The sequence below is a fragment of the Silurus meridionalis genome, chromosome 4, assembly GCF_014805685.1.
Source record: "Silurus meridionalis isolate SWU-2019-XX chromosome 4, ASM1480568v1, whole genome shotgun sequence".
In the NCBI taxonomy this organism is placed as follows: domain Eukaryota; kingdom Metazoa; phylum Chordata; class Actinopteri; order Siluriformes; family Siluridae; genus Silurus; species Silurus meridionalis.
Window position 1 is genome coordinate 25,652,759 of NC_060887.1, and position 21,525 is coordinate 25,674,283.

A 21,525-nucleotide genomic window follows, 5' to 3' on the forward strand; every position below is an offset into this window, starting at 1 on the left:
ATTGTAAGATAAACAGTACAATACACCAAATATAAGATTTCAAGCTTTAAATAGTCATATATAGAAATATATAGAAATAAAACAATATTTATGCCTACAGTCTCATCACAGCGAGTCCAAAGGTATATCAATATTTACCTCAATATAATATTTTAAGAATATCTTCTCAGTGTGGATTCAGTAAAATCCACAGAAAATATGAATGATGTCTGCAATCAGTTCAAGTACCTTCCAAAAAGGTAAAGTTTTTTTATCTTCTAATATCTAACTGAAGGTCTTCACAAATATTTCATTTGCAGATTTTAGTTAACTAAGAGTAAGGGTTAGTGTTCATTTACTAATGTCATGTCCTTGTTCACATTATTTTATTCTGGTTTTCATTACTGAACATTTTCAATCCCTTTAGCTCTTAAGTTTTTCTTTTTTTCTATTCAAATCTTTTGTGATTTTGAAATGTAATGGATGTAGGCATTTATATAATTCTGGCATAATTCTAAATACTCTGAATAGCCTTGGATAAAAAAAACCCTTTTCATTTGAATTAAGTAGGTTTCTCTTTTTGTGCAGTAAAAGATACCAAACTTGTTGATAACCCCAGACTGATTTGTATAAATGTTTTCACTACCTCAAAATAAAACAATTTGTCTGATCTATGAAGCGTCAAATCTACATTCTCTGCTGTTCTTTTTATTACCAATGAAAGTGTTGTTACTGATTAAACTGCATTTTCCTTAGTTTTCATTCTGGAAATCACCAAAATATTTACGATTCCCTTTATCAATTCAATTGCCAGTCTATGCTTGTAGCGAGTATATAAATGTCAATATCAGCTCTAGTGTGGTTTGAATTTTGAAAAGCATCTGGTATCTTTGTTGTTTTTTCACTTTGTTTGTATCACATTTGTAGTTATAGGTAAACCACATTTGGAATTTTCTTCCAGTTTTGACACAAGAACTCCAATGACTGTTCCCTCAATAAATTTAACAAATTGATCATAAATTACAGATTTTTTTGGTATAGAGGTATTGCTATTTATCCAGTGTGCTCACTTCTCCATGAAGTATGTGACTACGTACTTGTCAGGTCTCTCAACTTCTATCAAATTGACTTTACAATCTGTAACAGCTGTTTTCTTGATTTCCTGTCTTGATTTCCTGAAATGTTTTACCATCCTCTTGCTAAAGTTTATTCAGTTCTCCCCTACAATATATTCCATGTGCCTTTCTTTTATTGGACACAGCCATTACTGAATGAAAAAGTCTATGCTAATTTTGGATTTATGTATTAATCTGAGTCTGTAATGGTTTTGGGCTGCTGGTTCAGCATTTACATCATATTCCCATTTATAATCTTGGACATATTTGAGGTATGAATTACCATAAAGTTAAAAAGGAAAGTAAAAATGAATGGATGGTTATATATGCACAGTCACGGTTACATTATTATTATTTTTTGTCTGTTGACAATTATTTAGGGTTTAAACTCTGATGAAAGACAGGGTTTATTTTATTGAATGATCGTATTTTTTTATTTATTTTTGCAAACATGAATCCATAGAACAACCAAAAAAAAAAAAAAAAAAAAGGCATCCTTTTGGTTACATGCATAAAAGCATTCACTACTCAAACTTCCTTGCTGAAGTTTTGGTCAGTTTTATAAGATAAACTGATTTTGGAATTTATGCTTTATAGATTGGAACAACTGCTTGGAGGAGTTTTGTTATTATACGCATTCAAGATCAAAAACAGGAAATGTAAAAAAATAAAAAAATGTCACTGATGGATTAAGTATCCATTCTTGCTCATAGATGAGAGCAGAGAACTGAAAGGTTGTTTAGGGAAAAAGAGATAAAAATGCTCTGTAGGGAAAAGTTATGGCTTGTTCAGTGTAAATGTTTGGTTGTTAGATTGTACTCCTGGTCCAGCTGGAGCAAAGCTCAACACCTCAACATCCAGGTTTTTCCACAAAACCTTGAGGCGATATTTGCTGGCTGTTTTTTTAGGCTCTGACAAAAATCAGAAGCCATCCCCAGCAACGTTTAAGTCACCTGACATATCCTAGCGTTTGTGTGCGCCAATCGAATGCAACTCGAATTCTAATCAGTCCAGTTCAGTTAAAAAAGATGAATTGAGGTATGTTTAATGAAGAAGATAAGTAGAACGACATTGATGAAACTGATAATGGTTTTCCTTTTCCTGCTTTGAAAATAGTACAGAACATGATGGGAGCTGTGTAAATTATGATGCAGTGTGTCTGCCTGGAGTGCTTTTATAATTACAGTGGTCTTGGTCGTATTTCTTTCCATTAATATGGCATGAAGGTCCCTGGGGCAGCTGTCAAATATTCCCATAACAAATCAGCACAGAGAATCAGCTAAATTTCAAATTCTTGCTTACTAAAGGGAAAAAAACATATTTGCTGCTGAATATAAATCCTTTAATATAACCCAGCCTTTGAAAAGTTTGCCTGTTTAAAAGAACATTTCCATTCTTTTTCTTCATCCATTTATAAGCTGGATGAAGATCTTAGTCAGTGCATGTTCTATAGCATTAATAGTTCATTGTGCATGTTTGAATGTCTGTTTAATCATCATTATCATCATCAGTAAGAAGGTGGTATTTTCCTTCTTTCTTGAGCGACATATATGAAAACTGATAATTGGGAATACAATTCAATTAGATACTGTACCTAGGAAATTGTAATAGATATATAAAGGAAAGTAAATTTTTAATTAACATCCTGTATTGGAGACTTTCAATGAGTCTCTACCCTGTTGTTAAAACCATCACATAAAAAAAATAATAAAAAAAAAGATATTTGTAAAGAGGTCTAGAGTTTTGTTTGGTTTGGAACAATGACTGTACATGCAGCTCTATTAAAGACTAAATTTACTAAAATGACTGTGGAAATTAATACAGCCAGTGGTAATGCATGCCCTTCTGAGTGTAGAATTTGCTTCTGTGGTAGTGGTATTTATACACATCATTATTTTCCTCTCGACAAATTCATTACATGTACCCAGAAGTCGAAACTAAAAAGCAAAGTACAAAATATTTTCTAATGCCATTGTAAAAGAGGTAATAATAAAATAAATAAATTAATTAATTATAATAAATGAAAATACATACATACATACATACATACATACATACATACATACATACATACATATATACATTGTACAGCTTCCTCGGCTTGAGCATGGTTAATAAATTACAGTTGGTCTGTTAGTGCCATTAGGTGATTTTAGATTAAATAAAAATAAACTGTTCTATCCTGAGCCCTGGTTCTGTCTCTGCAGCGACTTGCATGTTCGGTCAGTATTTATGTGGGATAGTGTGAACATGTGTATGCATGCTGTTCTATGATAGACTGGGAATCCATTCATGTTGTATATAAATGTTATTCCCAATGTTCCTGGGATAGGCTCCAGATCCACTTTAGCCTTGACTATAATAAAGCAGCCCCTGAAGATGTATTAATAAATAAAAAACAAGAAAATGCTAATTATAAAATGTTCCTCCTTCTCTTCTTACATGCAGTGCAGCTGTGTGTGTGTGTTTTCTCTAAGTATCTGTTCTTTACACATTGAAGTATGGTATATTTCTCTCTTTGCACCCTCCACCGTTTCCTCTGCATCTTATTCAAGAATGAAGAACGAGGATCATGGCCTCTGTTCTGCTCTCTTTCCCCTGCTGTTCAGTAATCTGCAGAAGAAAACATATTTCACCAGCCTCATTGCACAGAGGGGATGAATGGATCCAGGCTCTCTTTCCCCGAGTGTGTTTAAGAGACGCTGGTGTCTGAGCACCTCATCAAAACACCTAACAGCCTATAGGGAGCAAGCATTTGAAGCCACAGGATACATGGCACCATGGTGGGTGTGACTATTATGTGCTACATTTAGGAGTGATGGCTTTCAGTATTTTCCTATTTCATATAATGGAAGTCTAGAATAATGTTCATGTGCCATTTGAGATTACCCCAGTGGCAATCGGTCTTTCTCAATGTCAGCAAACTGGATGGATTTCTTTTTCTCAAGAGCTCCTCATCTGTTTTTTTTTTGTTTTGTTTTTTAAATTGCGTTTGTAAATTGTACCTCCATGAATGCACTACTCTGGATGGGCTATGTATGAGTGATATCATTGCTGGATGTAATTCTGTTAGGATAGCTGCAATGCCACAGAATAGAAAAGGATACTGTAACATATACGACCAAATTTGCTAGGTGAATAGAAGTAAATGCTGTATATCACACACAAGTTTAAACAAAAGTGTAAATGCATGTCATGAATTAAAAAAGGTCATGAGAGTCAGAATAACTTTTCCTAATTAGATCAGTCCTTTTTCACATGATGCAACATTTGTATGGTGTATTTTTGCATAGTGATTTTTAAAGGCCCTGGTTGAATTTGAATTGCATATTGGTGTTAAACCTCAGTTTGTAGCAAGATTGCAAATATCTCAGTATGTGCATCATCTTGTTTTAAAGCATGTGCACTGATATTATCTTGTTGTCTGATCATTTTGGGATTGTGAGGGATTTGTAAGTGATTAAATGGGAAACTGGAGCTGGAAAAAGGCTGGATTAGAATATTATTAGACTGATAGTTGTGCAAATTTGCATCATTACTGTAATAGAGTGGGTAATGTGTCATATTTTTATGAGTCAGTATATTCTGCATAAAATCTTGGCAGTTTTGAAGAATTTTTTAATAAAAGTAGATCAGTTTTATATGCATTTTAATATCTCGTATACTTGTATTTGTATACTATGCATACTGTATAATATACAGTATATAAATGTGTCATCTTTTATTAGCTGAGGGGTTACATTGGGAACTATATAATATTAATATAATATTGCTGTTAGAGTATGTAACAGTAGATACTGTAGGCTGCAGTGTAGGTTAAAGAGTCAACCCCCTAATAATTTCTTTGCTTTTGTTTGCAAGTGGTTATGCTGCACCAAAGTTAATGCTACAATCAATTCTCACATTATCAGTGCACTTTATTCACTTGAAAACTGGCTGTATTCACCTCGCTCTTTTTCTGTTCCACTCATCTCTGTCAGTTTCCTCTCAGTGTGGTGGTTAAATAGTCCATAACGCATAAACGCTCGTTTATAAAAGCTGACAGATATGGCGGTCGTTTACAGAAATTAATTACCTTCCACTGTCTGGAGCCCCTCCTGTCAGTCATGCTAGACCAGGCGTGCTTTCCTCCACCAGAGACACCTCTGTCTGCAGGGAGTGTGTGCTGTGTGTTAGGGTGTGACAAACAACTCCTGGTCCTCGTCACACTGTAAGGATAAGCATATGTATAGTTCAACGTATTGTATAAGTTGTTTTTGGTAGATGCTTTCCCAGGACGAACAACGTTCATTAATCTGCTTTAAGTTTATGAAAAAAAATCTGTTGTATGGCATCTTTCCTCCCAGAAGATCAGTTTAGCTTGGATAGCTTAATAAATAAAGCACATCAGAAAATGCCATGTTTTAGCTAATAGATAGTTTGTCCACGGAATCATTAATAACATAATTAAAATGTAAAATTGTGACATTAACTTCTCTACATGGCAGTGAGTGGCTGTTTTATTACAAAGAGATGCATGATGCAATTTGTTATCAGGCTGATCACATACCTCATTAACAACACCCTGTCTAGTTTTATCGGAAAACATTTTGGTGGCAAGAGTATCAGAGTCAAACTTTCAAAGTTGTTTGCCTACTAAATTCAAAAATAATATGATTTCCTTAAAAACTTTAATTGATAACCATTATATATCTCATAATATATCTCACATTATATCTTAAGGGTATTTAGTGGTTTCCTTTTAAATAAAGGAACCAACATAACACAGAAAATTGTGTTATAAAGTGGGCAAATGCTCTAAAATGAAGATTGAACAAAAAGAAACTGCTGTGTTTAACCTCAGTTTGTTAAAAAGAGCAAATCCTCTAATCATCAATGATAAATGTAATGTACTGTAATCTTCACAAAAGATAAAAGAGTCCTACATGAATTATTAATTTAACCAATAAATATTAATATCCATGTGGATGCATATCATATATCAAACAACCTGGCTGACTGTCAGTATCATAAAGAGGAAGGTGTACATTGTGGCACTGTCGGATGTGATAGCTAATCGATGTGCTGCTGATGCTTTTGCAGAGGTGAGGGGATGGAGGAAAGGGAAATGCCGGTTTCTGATTTGTTTTCAATGTTCTTTTATTGATATTTTAGTGAAGCTGTGTGGAAATGTGCTTTATAACCTAAACCGGACTGAAAGATCAGACTAAATTCACAGATGTTTTGTTTTGATGACAGTTTTTCTTTGTACTCATTTATGTTTCATATTGATAAATGTCACTCACCTGTAATGACAAGCATGGTCAAGACAAAGCTGATTTATGATTAATGAGGCCTAAGAAGCTTCTTAAAATGATGACTAAACAATGAGAGAGCAGCTTATATGCATGCCATGTACTTAATTTTCCAGTAAGTCTGCTTAGCCACTCCACTGCAACAGCTAGCATGAACATACACTATTTTTCCCACTTTCCATAGGGTGCCTTTTCTTTTGTCCCAGTTGAATAGCTGGTTTAAATTTATGGATTTCTTTTGGATTGTTTTCTTTCAAATGATTCATATAAAACAACACAACATTTTTACCCTGTAAACATGAATGAATGAGTGATTGAAATCTAAGATTGTAATCCACATATATAATTACAGTAACTCTGAGCAATTACGTCAACTGTAGATACGATAGATATATGTACAGGACAAAACACAGGTGGATGTGAATGTGTTTTTGTAAACTAACTGCATCTTTATGAATCTCACATTTCTTGTTTAAATGAATGTAGAAACAATTTATTAATACATTTGTCATTTCTAGCTGCAGAAATGAGGCCCACAGAGTTTAATATCCAATGTCAAAAGCAATTACAATGAAAATTTGAAACTCTAAGGGTGCTAGTGGGGTGGACAGCAGTTGAAGGTGATATTAGGATACATTCACATGCATTCCAAAGGTTTTATGCATGCAGTACACATGCTGTAATTGCAAATCTACTGTACTAGCCTGCACTCTACTCTACTTCACATTCACAGGAGACTTCCTGCAGGAAATATAAAATACAGTCTAGCATGAGGAGGAACAAAGTGCTCTCAAGATGCTTGTGCCTGCAGAGTGACTTTATGCTTGTGAATGTGTATAACGTGTGTGTATGAAGTGAAGTACTATGGGTCACTTGGTACAATATTAGAGGAACTCTATTAAACTTTATGGCTTCGGGTCTCCTCATAGGGAGCAAAGCTTAGAGGAATGAACCTCGACTTAACCTCATACCTAACAAGCCATGATGAGCGATAAAATGCAATGACTTTTCTGTAGGGAGGGCTGATGTTGATCAAGTTGGATATAAGAAACATGGCTTATGGAAAGGTTTATAGCTACCTTCTATTTTACAGCTCCTTCAAGAATAGCAACGTCTACTCAGATTCCAGTGTATATCATTCACAAAAAGTCTTTGGCTATGGCAGGAAAGTTTTTATCCATTGCCCACTTCTAACATGTGCTGGCTGTGCTGCTGATACCGTCTTCCTTACAGCTGTACTTTCAGTATTACACTAGGCAGAGATCCAAGTGGGATGTTGTCTAAAAAGCTCTAACAAACATTCTTTCGTGGAGTGGATGCTGTAATAGTGACAGTCAGGTGTGATAGGAACAGTGCAGGCTGTCCTGAAATAAAAGCTTCTTGATTAAAGCCTTCCTTGATCAAAGAGAGAAGGGGGGGGGAGAGAGAGAGAGAGATTTAGTTTGTTTAACACTACTTCACAAACAGTTTGCTATCAACTCTCCCGCCTACAGCATTCTGTAAATCTTGTTCCAAACTAACTAATTTCACATCTGTGGCTTGTTTGCAAACACAGAAAAAAAAAAAAGACATATTTTTTAACCTTTCTAATTTTTGTTAGTGAGCAGTTAACCACCATCTTGTGTCCAGGCCGACTCTTTTCTACATATCCTTTACACACTCCAAATGACAAAAACATCTCTTTAGGGTTCATTCCTGAATTTCTAAATGTATTAATTAATTAATTTATCTTTAGAAATGACTTTATTCTGGTCAGGGTCACATTAGATCCTGAAGCAATTCCATTAACACTAAGCACAAGGCAGATCAGATGCCTGTTCACCTAAAACTATAGGACACTTAGTAGAGGAAATCAAAGAATTCAAAAGATACTTGCACATAAACACAGGAAAGGCAAAAGTCTGGACAAATAAACCAAGGAGCTGTGAGGTAGACCTTCTACTCACTATGCCACCCCCTTAAGGATCTTTTTGGATGTTTAATGTTTATAGCATCTTAAACAAATCGTTCTGTAAATGGGAAATCCTCACTTATGTGGTTCCATATAGAACATTTAAGGTGTTACGAGAGTTTTACACTCATTTAAGGTCTATTGTGTGTGTTTAAGAACTGGGAAAAGGCACAAGTTTAATTATCATGTTACAGCAAAACTTTATTGTACCTGGTTATGTTTGGGTTTATTCTTGAATATAAAGAAACAAAATATAACAGATTAGCTATGTACAGTACATTTTGAATATTCCAATTAATATAAATCTAAAATCTAAATCTAAAATACAGATGTCAGTGAAAACATTAAATATTTGAAAAAAACATACTGTAGACTACTGTTCATAGTACTAGACTTTGTTCTTGTATGCAGTGGGGATTGAGGGCTCTTAGTATGAATAAGTAGACTCAAAGGGTGTATAAAAAGTGATGGTCTGGTTAAAGTTAAAAAGAACATGTATCTTACAATGCATGGGTAATGGTAAATTTAAAACACTCAATTATGAGGTCGAATGGGGACTTCTTCTTGAATGAAAACCTCAAGAAAGTCAGTAGTTATACACATTGAAGCAGCACTACTGTCTGAATTTCTTGACCATTATTAAAGACCAAAGGCCTTTGATAAAAACAAAACCAGACTTAGCCATTGTAAATGTACATGTCAGACACTTGACAGCAAGAAACATAAAATATATTATCCCAGCTCAGACCCAGATTGGGCCAGAGCCAATCCATCATAGTTTGACAAGTCAGTGAAGACGCCGCATGACCGCCCTTACTGTAGGATTTTTAAATAATGCGGTACTTAACTCTCAAAAAGAACAGGCTGACCCAGAGGCTGAGCCATCATAACCTTGCATTGTGTCTTTTTAACACCCAATTTATGCCTTTTCATATTCCTGGCAATCGCTTTAATTTCTTTTTTTTTTTTTTTTGCACGTCTGACACCACAATACCGTCTGCTTACTAATCAGGCTTAGTTTTTACACACTCCTTTTGTGACACAATATTCACTCTCTCTCTGCCCATTAAAAGGGGCTGCTGGCTGGTATGCCATGTTTTCCCAGCTGTGATTTAAACAGATGAGAAGCTCTTTTTTGACATTTCATTTCTGTGGGCTCATGAGAGTGGTACCCCTGAGTCACAGACACCATTTCCTGCACCTTTTGGAAGGTGCTTTAAAGAGTACTGCTTGCCTAAATTTAAGTATGTGCATGCAAACTTCTGTGCTGTCACATCAGACCTTTTCCCAAATGTTCCAAAGAATAAATAGTATTTGAAAGTGATGTGTAAATAGTTACCAGCTCTTTTGGGTGAAAAGTATTTTGTGTAGCTTCATAGTGCAATTTTAGTAGCTTGTCTTTATGCCATAACTTTATAGCATTCGCTATTTTATAATAGTGTAAATAAATAATATATGTGTGGCAGTCTGAAAAATGATCTTAGATGTCACCACATCTATACATTTCTGGAACGCTTGAAAAAGTCTGTGGTAAAAACAATCATTCTTCTTTTGCTACCTGAGTGTGATTTACTTACACAGTTTCAAACCAAGCACTGCTTTTGGGCAATTACATCATCAAAACAGACAACAGCTCTGTATTATAACAAAGGACAATTAAAACAATGTTTAAATGATATAATACAAAAAGAAATTGTCAACATAGCAAATCTGACTGAATTAATCAGCAATTATCTATGAACAGATGTTAGCAGGAACAGGCCAGCAAATTGGAAAAACAGCATTGAGGCTTATGTTCAATACATATATATATATATATATATATATATATATACTGCCTGGCCAAATAAAAGTCACATACTAATATTTCTTTGGACTGCCAGTTTTCTTTGAATTTGGCACACATTTTCCATGGCTTATGCAATGTCACAACATTTATTTCCATTCAGAGTTGCACCGCTGTGTAAAGTCTTCTCCAGCACAGCCCAAATATTCTCAATGAGGCTAGGTCTGGGCTGGGTGAGCCACTCTTTAATAATTTGAGCCTGATGAATCCTAGCATTGTCATCTTGGAATATGTCTGTGCCATCAACGAAGAAAAACAATCCACTGATTAAAAAACCTTGTCATTCAATATATTCAGGTAGACCGCTGACCCAATTTTTTGGGCAATGAATTTTGCTTAACCTAAAACTTATCAACAAGCAACCCCAGATTACGTCCCCCTCCAACTTGTACAGTAGGCACTAGGCATGATGTGTTCATGACTTCACCTATCTCTCTTCTAACCCTGATGCACCTATCACTGAGTAAACCTGGACTCATCAGACCATATAAACTTTTTTAATTTTTCCAAAAAATCCTAAGTTTATGCTCCCTAACAAGCCTTTCTTTCTAATTAGCCTCATTGATAAGTGGTTTTCTTAAGGCTACACAGCTGTTCAGTACCAATCCCTTGAGATCTCTTTGCATTTTGCATGTGAAAATGCTCTTACTTTCACTGTTAAACATAGTCATCAGTTCTACTGTTGTTTTTGCATAATTTAATTTTTTTATATTTTCTGACTACACTTCTTACTCGAAGATGCACCACTATACTACCTGATTTAAATAATGCTGGGGTGCAGTTCTAAACCCAGTTTAAGTCGTTTCACAATCTTTTTAACAAGCACAGGTTATGTCTTACGACATTGTCTTTAACAAATTAGAAGATCCTGACTGCATTATTTAGGGTAAAATATATTGTTGTCAGCTGAAACATATTAATCACTGCAGTTACTAACCAGTGGAAGCCTCTTCCCTATTTTCTTAGTTAGGTCCAATTGTTGAATTTTTTTTGGCCAAGCAGTCTTTATTGGTGTATATACTGTAAGTGGTGCTTATCTAATTTCAATCTCTAGTAAGGTTTCAGCATATAAACTGCAATTTTCTCTCTCTCTCTCTCTCTCTCTCTCTCTCTCTCTCTCTCTCTCTCTCTCTCTCCTTCTTTCTGTTATCCTCCTAATGTGCCCCAGCATTCCTAACATAGTGATGAGGGCACCCAAGTTCTCCCAAACATTGCATTCTCCCATAAATCACTAACTTCACACAGTTTAAGGCTCTTTCCTCTAGTCCCATGTTTGGTCAACAGAGACATGTAAATACTGCTGATTAAATAAAATCATATGTCAACACTATTCTGATGAAGTGAAAATATTTGAAACCCCATGTGTAAAATTCATTTTAATTTCTGGCCAACCCAAATATTGTCCCTGGCAAAGGTGGTGCAGTGCAGAAACGAACTATTGTATTGTCTCTAACCAGTAATTGTCAAGAAAACCACCATGTGTAGCATTATCATTAGCCATTGCTGATATTGCATCACTTTTTTGTTTCAAAATGATCTTGCTTGCCTGAGTATGGTTATCATTAGTATTTTGTTCCACATTGCTAGAGCTCCCCCAAGGCCATGTGTAACAACACATACACACCACACAAGCATCCCCAGGGGCCAGTATGTAATTTGTATTCTCTTTACAGTGGTGGATAATTTCAAACCCAGAAAGAACAGAGTAAAGCACCTACAGCCACAATAAGCATGTTCACTAGAAAATGAACATATCTAATTATCTAATCCTGACATTAATGCAAAAATTGATCTTCAACCTTTTATCCTTTGATCATAATAGCAGGTGAGTATTGAAGTGGCAGAACTTGAAGTCTGAGTACCTGCCATTTTATATCATAATCATAATAATTCATGAGGGTATTTTAGATTATTATACAATCAGATAATAATGCGAATACAATAACAAAGACAAATGAAAATCTATTTTTATATATTCATTTATTTATTTGCATTTGTTTATTTGTATGCTTGAACCACCACTCATTTAATCCTTTCCAGTTCAGTGAGGGCATATTTAGATATTCTGTTAAGCACCAAATGTCCCCACAAGGATAGGAGTATTTGACACATTCACACATGTTAAAGGAAAACTGCATTTGTTTGTTTAAAGAAAGTAAAAGAGCTTCAGGGGTTACTTTTGGTTACTTACAATTAGTTAATGGGGCATATGCATAGGATGGTTTAGCTTAATAATGATCTAAATCAGGAGCTTTATTTACTGTTAAAACAGAAAACATAGCATTAAACTTAAATTCTGTGTTACTTTAAATATTATTTTTTTATAGTGGACTATTCAGAGCATATTCTTTGTTGGTTTTGTCAATGGGCCATGTCTAATACAAATCTTAAGTATTTGTTGTATATAAAATATATATTATATGGAAAAATGTATGATGTACGTTTTTCATCTGATTAACTTGCTCTTAAAGGGTTTGGTTGTCTTTGCAGTGCTATTGAATGCACTACGTAATGAAATAGCATACAATTTTTTTTTTTATTTTACTTAAAAGTTACAAAAAGCTTTGTTTGTCCAGGGAAATCGCTGTTTTCTGAGCAGAGGTGAGAATTAGAGCACAGAGTCTTACGTAAGCACTTCTTAAGGCCAGATTTCTCTGCTCTACTATGCATGAATGTCAGTGTGTCAGTGTGTTACACTTTCAGCCTCTGCTACTCTGCAGAGATAACTGGATGCCACATTGCGAAAAGCAAGTCTGCTGTGCATACACTTCTACTAGTAATTTACAAATGGCATTGATGTGAAGAACAGGCTAGGACAATGATTCCCAAACCAGTCCTTGGGGACCACAGATAATTTAGCTGTTTCCCAGCACTGAGACGCACCTGTACCTGGAATTCATTGTGCTTTATTGTTTTATGGATTTTTAAACATGTTCTGAGCTGGGAATGTGTGAAAATTTTTACAGTTGTAAGGTCTGTGTCCTTCAGTTCCAAAACCTGGAATGAAAGTGAAAAGGCAAATTAAAAAACAAAAGAATTAATGTATGTGGAATCTAAAAATCGCCAGCAGGTGGCTTATGCTCCGCATGGCGCTCTTTCTTCTCTCCTCCCCCTCTTCCTTGTCCCTCCTGCCTGCAGAGTGAAAGCCTAGCAGAGGGCGTTTGTGCTCTTGAGGAGGGAGAAAGAGAAGAGAGAAAGAGAGAGGCTGATCGTGACACTCCCCCAGTCCAGGGAGCGTTGCATCCTGCCTCTAGTCACGCCTTCCAGGAGGAGGATCGTAGTGCTGCTTGAGCTGAGCCCTCACTCCTCACCACAGTGTGGAGCACCCAGTCGCACACTCACGCATACACACATACACACACATGCACTCAAGCTCACACACAGGCACAATTACTTCCACTCGTACATTCACGCTCGCACAGGCAAGTGGAAAGACAAGGAGACAGCAGGAAAAGAAGGCATCAGCCGGACACTGGAGAGAAAGAACATTGTGCAGTGTGTGGACTTGTGTCTGGGTTCAGGATAGTACTGGATTTTCCTTTTAGAAGAGTTTTTGCTGCTTCTCCTGGTGCTCAAAGCCAGACTTCTTGTGAGCTCCTTGTTCCCAGGGACGGTTTTGGTTTCACTGACGGTGATCAGATTCAGCTCTCGCAGCGCAGCTACATCATTCATCTGCACCGCTTCTTTGTGTATCAGCCAGAGCAGGATACACTGGAGCAGACTGCCTTGGAATATCTGACAGCTTTGGGAGAGATCTGACATTGTGCAGAAACAAGCAAATGAACAACTACGGAGACGAAGACAAAGTCGAGGCATGAGCAGGAGACAAGAAGCTTGCATTCTATAAGAAGTGATATCTGCCCCCCTCCTTCCTCCTTCTTCCATTGCCTCTTTTCCCTCTCTTCACTGCCACTGCCCCTTCTCTTTCTGCACAAACCTCTACTTCCCTGCCATTCTGTTCTCCTCTGTTCATCTTTTCTTCCGATCGCCTGTAAGAAAAGCAGGAGAAGAGTGCGGCTCACACGCTGAGAACGCAACTCCCACACAGTGACAGACATAAGGACAGCCGGAGGTCCCGTGGCACTCCCCATCAGTCTCTCTCTCTCTCTCTCACAAGCTCTTCATCCTTTTTTCACTGCCTTTTCTGCAAGGATCTAGCCTCTGGCAGAGCAAACAGAGGCATTTTAAGTTTTGGAGCAAGCACACGAGTCTCAGTAATCCTGCCACGGCCAGAGGGATTCTAGCTACATGGGCAAACGCTTGGAACAGCAACCAATGTACCCCCAGTACACCTACTACTACCCTCACTATCTCCAGACTAAGGTACCGTGATCTACTCTCCGGTTCTTGGGTTTTACTCTACTCTTTCTCCCTGTCTTTGTTCCCATGCTGACAGAATCTGTCTACCATATAAAATATCTGATTCAATTGTGTTCGGTGTTTTGCTTTACTTCCTCAAATAATTGAAAATGAGAAATAACGTTAATTATGTGTTCTTTTCACACACACACACACACACACACAGACACACACACACACACACACATTAATTTGCTCACACACCCAAATGTGAGATTTTGTCGCTTCAGCACAGCAGGCTTTGATGAGGGACCTGAATAATAACATCCATCTCTTGACTCCTACGCCACTCTGAAGTGGAAAATTGATTCCTGTGCATTGATCGAGATGTTGTTACAGTGCTGGTGATCTCTACCTGCCTCTATGCTCTTCACACACATCTTTATTCCCCCTCCCAGAACAAAAAAGTTGGCATCTGTATAGGGCGACTCATTAGGCGAGAAAGGGAAAGAGCATGTTGCTCTGACTGAGAGAACGACTGTCAGGCCAAGGGCGTGAGCACCCGAGTGATGAGATGCTATTTTCTCACATTAGGGTGGAAAAACTTTAGGCAGGAAAATGTATTAGGCAAAGGCTCTGGTTAGATAAATAGATTACTCCTGCATTTAACCTTTTAAAAGGAGTAGTACATGAGTAATATGAGCACATTCTTAGTAAATGTTGATCACAAAGTATAAGAAATGTAGCATTTTATACACTAATTCTGTACCATGAATCACCAAATTATTTTTTTCTTGACCTGCTATTTATTGTCTCACACTGCCTTCAAGGTCAGTTCAAATTAAATTGCACCCTCTTCTGTTTTTCTAATGAATTTCCCAGAACATCTCCATGGGAGGCTAAATCCCTGGAGTCATCTGTTTCTCTTTCTCTTTTTTCCCTTTTTCATTCAAATGCAACCATGGAATGTCTTCGCTGCAGAATCTATGTATAATGTAAAAAGATCTTATTGTAAGGGAATTAGTTTCCACTGACGTTACCAGAGCCAGATGTTAGCATTACAGAAGGAAGAACAGTATTATTTTGGGAATGATTATTGATTTCCAAATTATTTGAAGAAAGAGGAGATTTGTGCTAGGTTTCAGATTTCTGTTTTTTTTTTGCCTGTGGGTGACGTTGTGACGTTGTTAGTGTGCATAACTGCATGTCTCCATGTGTATGTATGTGCATTCGAGGAGACTAGAGATGTAAATGTCCGCTTATTAATCTTGATTCCGGCATGCTCTCAAAGTGGAGGCATTCCTCCAGGGGAAATCAATCATGTGGGGGAAGAGAAGCAGCTGACACACAATCACTGATCTCTCTCTCTCTCTCTCTCTCTCTCTCTCTCTCTCTCTCTCTCTCTCTCTCTCTCTCTCTCTCTCTCTCTCTCTCGATGTCTATGTCTCTGTTAATAGGCCCCCACTCACCCACTCACCTTGTGCACTTAGCCAGAATGCATAATATACTGGTGGAAGGTATGATTTCATATCAGTCTGTCTAATAAGACCAGGCTCGAGAATTATTCCATATTAAGAAATGTTTTTGTCTAGCTACCAGCTTCACACTGTAATGGCCATATTTGAGTATCAGTATAATCATATCCCATTCGCTGCTTTTCAGGCTTTTGAGCTTCTAGTGAACATCAAGGGCCTTTAATCTCCGCTAGTACAGTATGGAGATGCCTGTCAGTGTGTGGATATACGCAAAAAGCCATAAGTGTATATGTGAGTGCTCATGCGCTCATGCGGAGCATGCACAGGGAGGTATCCATGACAGCAGTCATACACCACTGGGATATAAAATAGATTTAAAGGGAAGTAATCCCCCTCCTGGTATTGTGCCAATAGAAGGATGTGAGGCCCCTTCAACCATTCAGTCAGCAGTGTGAAGTCAAGGCTGTACTTAGTGTGTGCATATATGCATGTGAGTGTGTGTGTGGTTCATTTGCACTCAGAAGGGTCAGATTTTGTGCAGCAAAAATAACATGCAGTGGTCTGTTTAAAGCTGTGCTCTCAGTGTGAGTGCACGCTAACTGGCCTGCAGTGCAATGACATGCAGAGTGTCAGCAGCGTCTCAAGAACCTTCTCTATGGGGCTCATTAGGCTTCTGCTGCTCCCAATGTTACTTAGGATTATAGCATGGCAACATGCTATTTACTCTGCCAGTGGATAATTGGGAGATTGATTCATAATGCTCCTGTCAGAGAACTTCAGCTTTGGCTGTGAAGGGGGAAAAAAAGAGAAAGCTTTCATTTCCTCCCTTTCGTAAATGACTATCAGCTCAGTAATTAGATTCTTTAATGTGAACTCATTTATAAGGTACATTTACAGTGATTATCTGTGTAATTAAAAACACCATTGCCACTAAATGAGAATATGTACCTAAGTCCAAGCATATTCACACTAATCAAGAAACATTTACCATTATAAAAAAATACAAAAAAATCTCAGCAATGTAAATCTTTGGGGTTGTCATATGGAATCGTATATATATATATATATATATATATATATATATATATATATATATATATATATATATATATATATATATATATATATATATGTGTGTGTGTGTGTGTGTGTGTGTGTGTGTGTGTGTGTGTGTAAAATATATATTTAATATAGGCAGATTGACCTAATATTTCTCTTTCTTGTTTTTATAAATATAACAATATTTATTTAAAAATGTATTCATTGAAAAGATTTTTACTCGTTTTCTAATTTAGCTCCATTCAAAATTCAAGATTTTTTTACTTAATAAATATAAATAATAAATACATACTGTTTATCTAGAAATAATACTTTTCACAGTCCTAGATTAATAGTATTTGCTACTAATACATACAATTTTTTTCATAAATGAAATAAATGAAAACAATTTTTTTCACAAACGTTTTTTCATAAATGAATAATTATGTTATATTAATTACCATTAAAACTCCTTTATAAGTATTATAAAAAGTATTTTAATATCAGCATCCCAAAATATATTTTTTATATTTATGGTCTAGTCCATAATTAGTGTATTTGGATTTTTTTCTATACATCAGTTTCCTTTGTGAAAGAAATCAAAACAAACTTGACCTTCCACCTCCTCTTTGCAAAACTTCTTGCATAAAAGAGAATTTTCCACAGAGGTGTTATTTGCTAGAGGCACAATAAGGCAGACACACAACGTTAGCATGTGGGTGTGTGTATGTGAATTATACAGTACATGTAAACTCTTCCAGTGGACAGCGCGCTGACGTTTATGCGGTAAAATGCTTCCTGTGTGTAGCTCCCTCTGTGTTGAGGTCTATGAAAAGGGCTGAATGTGTGTGTGTGTGTGTGTGTGTGTGTGTGTGTGTGTGTGTGTGTGTGTGTGTGTGTGTGTGTGTGTGTGTGTGCGTGTGTGTGTGTGTGTGAGAGAGGTGATTTTGAGCATCCTGCCCAGATTAGATCCATGTTACTCTGTGGTAGATTATAAACAGTGGTATTAAATCATTCCTGTGGTCTCCTACAAATTGTTAACCTACCACCACTTCTGCTTTTAAATATATTCAATACATAGTTTTCTCAATGTCATCTTTTTTTTTTGTAATATTCACATCATGCTTCCTGACTTCTATTAGTAAGAAGTGAAGAATTAAATTATTTTTTTTCCTTTTTTCTCACAATATAAAGGAAGCATATGCATGTAATTTCTTCAAACATCATGAGTTCATTAGTGAAATTTTGCATGATCCTTGAGACATCTGCAGCATGCTCTGTAAATAAAGAGTAGTCTTGGTTTAAAAAAGGAAAATTGTCTTTCTTGGAGACTGTGGATACATTCTTAGGGTGTTAAAGTGTTGTAGAGATCGAACCTCGCTCTAGTTGACTGCTTGGTAATACAGGTAATAGAGTATTATTACAGTAATATTAGTATTATAGGAATTAAACAAGACAGGCAAGCTGTTAAAGAAAAATAATCAACAATGGGGTAGTATAAAGCATTTTCACCACAATCATTTTACAATAATAGCACATCTTAAAGTGTTTTATTTCTTTGAACGTCCACAATTTAGTTATATTATTGTTTATAACAGCTATAAACAAGTGCTCATTCACCAGGTTTTTTATTTTATAAGTAAAAAAAATACAGCATGTCATATTTGATAAATAAGACACTGGGTATTTTTTCTATAAATGCCAAATAAAAATCTTTTCATGGGAAAATCTTCACCATATTAACAAAAGAAATATGTTTCTTTTATTTTTTATTTTATTAATAATGTTGCTATTATAGTTACTATTTACTACTTTACTATTAGAATTTTATTGTGTAAAAAAAAAAAAAAAAAGGTTGTGAAAATAGAGTACAATTTACACACATTAAAACGATTAAACGATTAAAACGCTTCAACGTTCAGCATTCACCGCTTTCCTATTATACAAAGCTAATCAACACCTTCAGATGGAGCACAATGAAACGCTTTTAAATATGTCAGTGTGAAGTTATACATTCTTTAGAAACAATATATCCAGATAAACTAAAAATAGTACTTAGAGTTTTTTTTACATGTATTGTACACATACAACACCAGGATGGGTGATTTCTAATAATAACTGCTGAAATACTGATGATATGTTTAAAAAATAATAAAATGTTTATTGCAGTTGTTTTTTTCTCCACTTGCACATTCTATTGTTCCTGAGGTACTTCCTTTATGAATGTTCAGGCCTGCTTTGAAAATTGCCTTTCATGTTGAACATCAATAATGGCAGAGAAAAATAAATAATCATAAATTATGCAAATCTTTACTTCAATAGTGGGGGGTATCAAAGAGCGACACGGGGTTCCAGTTGTGAATCTATGCAGCCAGTACATATATTATGTTGATGTTATACTTTTTTCTATTATTTTTGATTAAATTTACTTTTGACATTGTAGTCTATTCAGTCTTTGCATTTTCTCTCTCTCTCTCTGTCTCTCTCTCTCTCTCTCTCTCTCTCTCTCTCTCTCTCTCTCATCTCTCACTCTCTCTCTCCATCTCCCACTGTGTCCTGGGCATTCTCTCTAGCCATCTGTTCAGAAGGGTGGGGTTGACTCAGAATGCAGGAACACACTAGCCAGCCATACGCTTATATAGAACAAAAATGGTGGGTAAACCTATCAGTCATTTCAGAAGAACAGGTATATAGTAAAGAGAAAAATGTGTTCTGGTCATGTATTCACCATTCGAATATTTGGTATTAAACAATGAAAATAATTAAGGAGCTCATGGTAAGCGCCCACAGGAGTCCATAAAGGGCATTCCTTTGATACTTTGGTAAATTGGATCTGATACTAACTGGACAGAGAGACTTATCTCTAATGATAGCCTGTGAGTGGTTTTAAACAAAAGAGCCTTGCTAAACTATTGGTTTGTGTGAGCTAAAGGGAAAAGGGAAGCCCTGGTCCTAGAGTAATAGACCTGCTGCATTTTTAATAAAGGACCACTTTGTAACCAATGCTTGATGGATTTTCTACCTTTAAAGAGCCTGCTTTCTAGTTTTTATGCACAGCTTGCTTTTAGGCTCTCCGAGTGCTTAACAAAGCCTGGGCAGCAGGGATAAATGGCAAAAACAGGGGGAGCAACCTAAAGTCATGCAAAGAGCGGCATTATAGGGATTGATCACGATTCTGTGGCATTGTTCCTTTCTTCCCTGCCTTGAACTACCATCCATACACACAGCATATGGCTGGTAAGCGATTTTTACTGTAAATATAGCAGCACCGTGCAATTTGCTTGGCAATTTTGACAACTTGAGTACCTGAAAGAAATTGAGGGAGGGTATTTAAATACATGGTGATGATGCAATATACTAATAACAGTAGAGTATTAGTGTTATAGCATGAGGTTGTAATGCATTGCTTACAACCTGCCAATTTTTGTTAATTTCAGCAAGGCGTAGTCAGCTCGGTAGTAGCGCAGCATTGGTCTACAATAAGGAGGTCCAGTCTCCAACTTTGAAATAATCACCTGCCATCTGTGCAATCTCTCTAGAGCATAAGGTCCTGCCAGAAATGCTACTGTAACTAATCACAAAATGAAAAAAGGGAAGATTATGGCTATAGGACAGACTCATAGCTCCAGGATTCTTTCCTAAGCTCAAGTTACTATCTGTTTCACATGTTGTTCTTATGTCCGAATCAGTTTCATTTAGTTTTCATTCGCTCCAGCCTCGTAAACCCATGCTGCAAAGTGTATTAGCTTCTTTAAAGAGTATATAAATGTGTATATGATGCTGTAGGATGGCCTGGCATTCTCTCCAGGGTGTATTCCTGGATTGCAAGAAGTGTCATTGACATTGAATAAAGTCCTTAGTCAAAATGTAGCAATGAATTAATACTAAAGATCTAATTGCATTATTGTGTCTTATTTTAAGCTTATGAGGGTGAAGTGAATATCATGTGTATCCTATTTCTAGATGTAATCATTTTAAACTTATTTAAAACAAGTATTGTATTTATTGAAAATGTTTAAATGATATCAGAAAACAAGACATTTAGAAAAATGTCCAGAAATAAGCTTAATAAATATTCTAATCCAATTCAAATATAATAAAATTTTTCTTTATTTAATGTAGTTGTGGTTCATTAGATAAAAATAATTTTCAGTGCATGCTTATTCCTAATATAGGTGTACTGTATGCTGAACTTTAGGAAGGCATCTTATGCAAACATTTGTGGTCATGGGCTAATGGTTGTGGACATAAAGAATAGCCAGGCCATATGGTGTGTGTGTGTGTGTGTGTGTTTGTTGTTGTTGGGGGGGTGTCTGTTTGGCCGCAATGAGTGTAAACGGTAATGTGATAAATCATGACTGATGAGGTCTGATCCACAAGTGTGGGAAAAGGTGAATCATACAGGTTCTGACTGAATTAACACTAAAACTGCCCCCACTTAGAGTGGACCAGATGTGCTTAGCAACATCTGATAAACTAGCTACATAGCAGCTGATTTGTCATCTTTGCAGAAATGAAACCTGTGTGT

At 36.2% G+C, this 21,525-nt stretch overlaps 1 protein-coding gene across 7 annotated transcripts in view; it reads left to right on the forward strand.

Annotated features, from left to right (window-relative positions):
- The window catches only part of rbms3 (RNA binding motif, single stranded interacting protein), a 183,484-nt gene that overhangs the window by 34,225 nt on the left and 127,734 nt on the right, over positions 1 to 21,525 (forward strand). For 2 of the 7 annotated variants that reach the window (XM_046846548.1, XM_046846551.1), the window contains exon 1: positions 13,456 to 14,508. The exons of 2 other annotated variants lie outside the window; for them this stretch is intronic. In XM_046846548.1, coding sequence (XP_046702504.1) covers positions 14,434 to 14,508 — 75 coding nt within the window. In that variant the 5' untranslated portion in view covers positions 13,456 to 14,433. Of the gene's footprint in view, positions 1 to 13,454; positions 14,509 to 21,525 lie in introns of those variants that run through there. 3 more of the 7 variants (XM_046846547.1, XM_046846549.1, XM_046846550.1) reach the window with 3 other exon arrangements.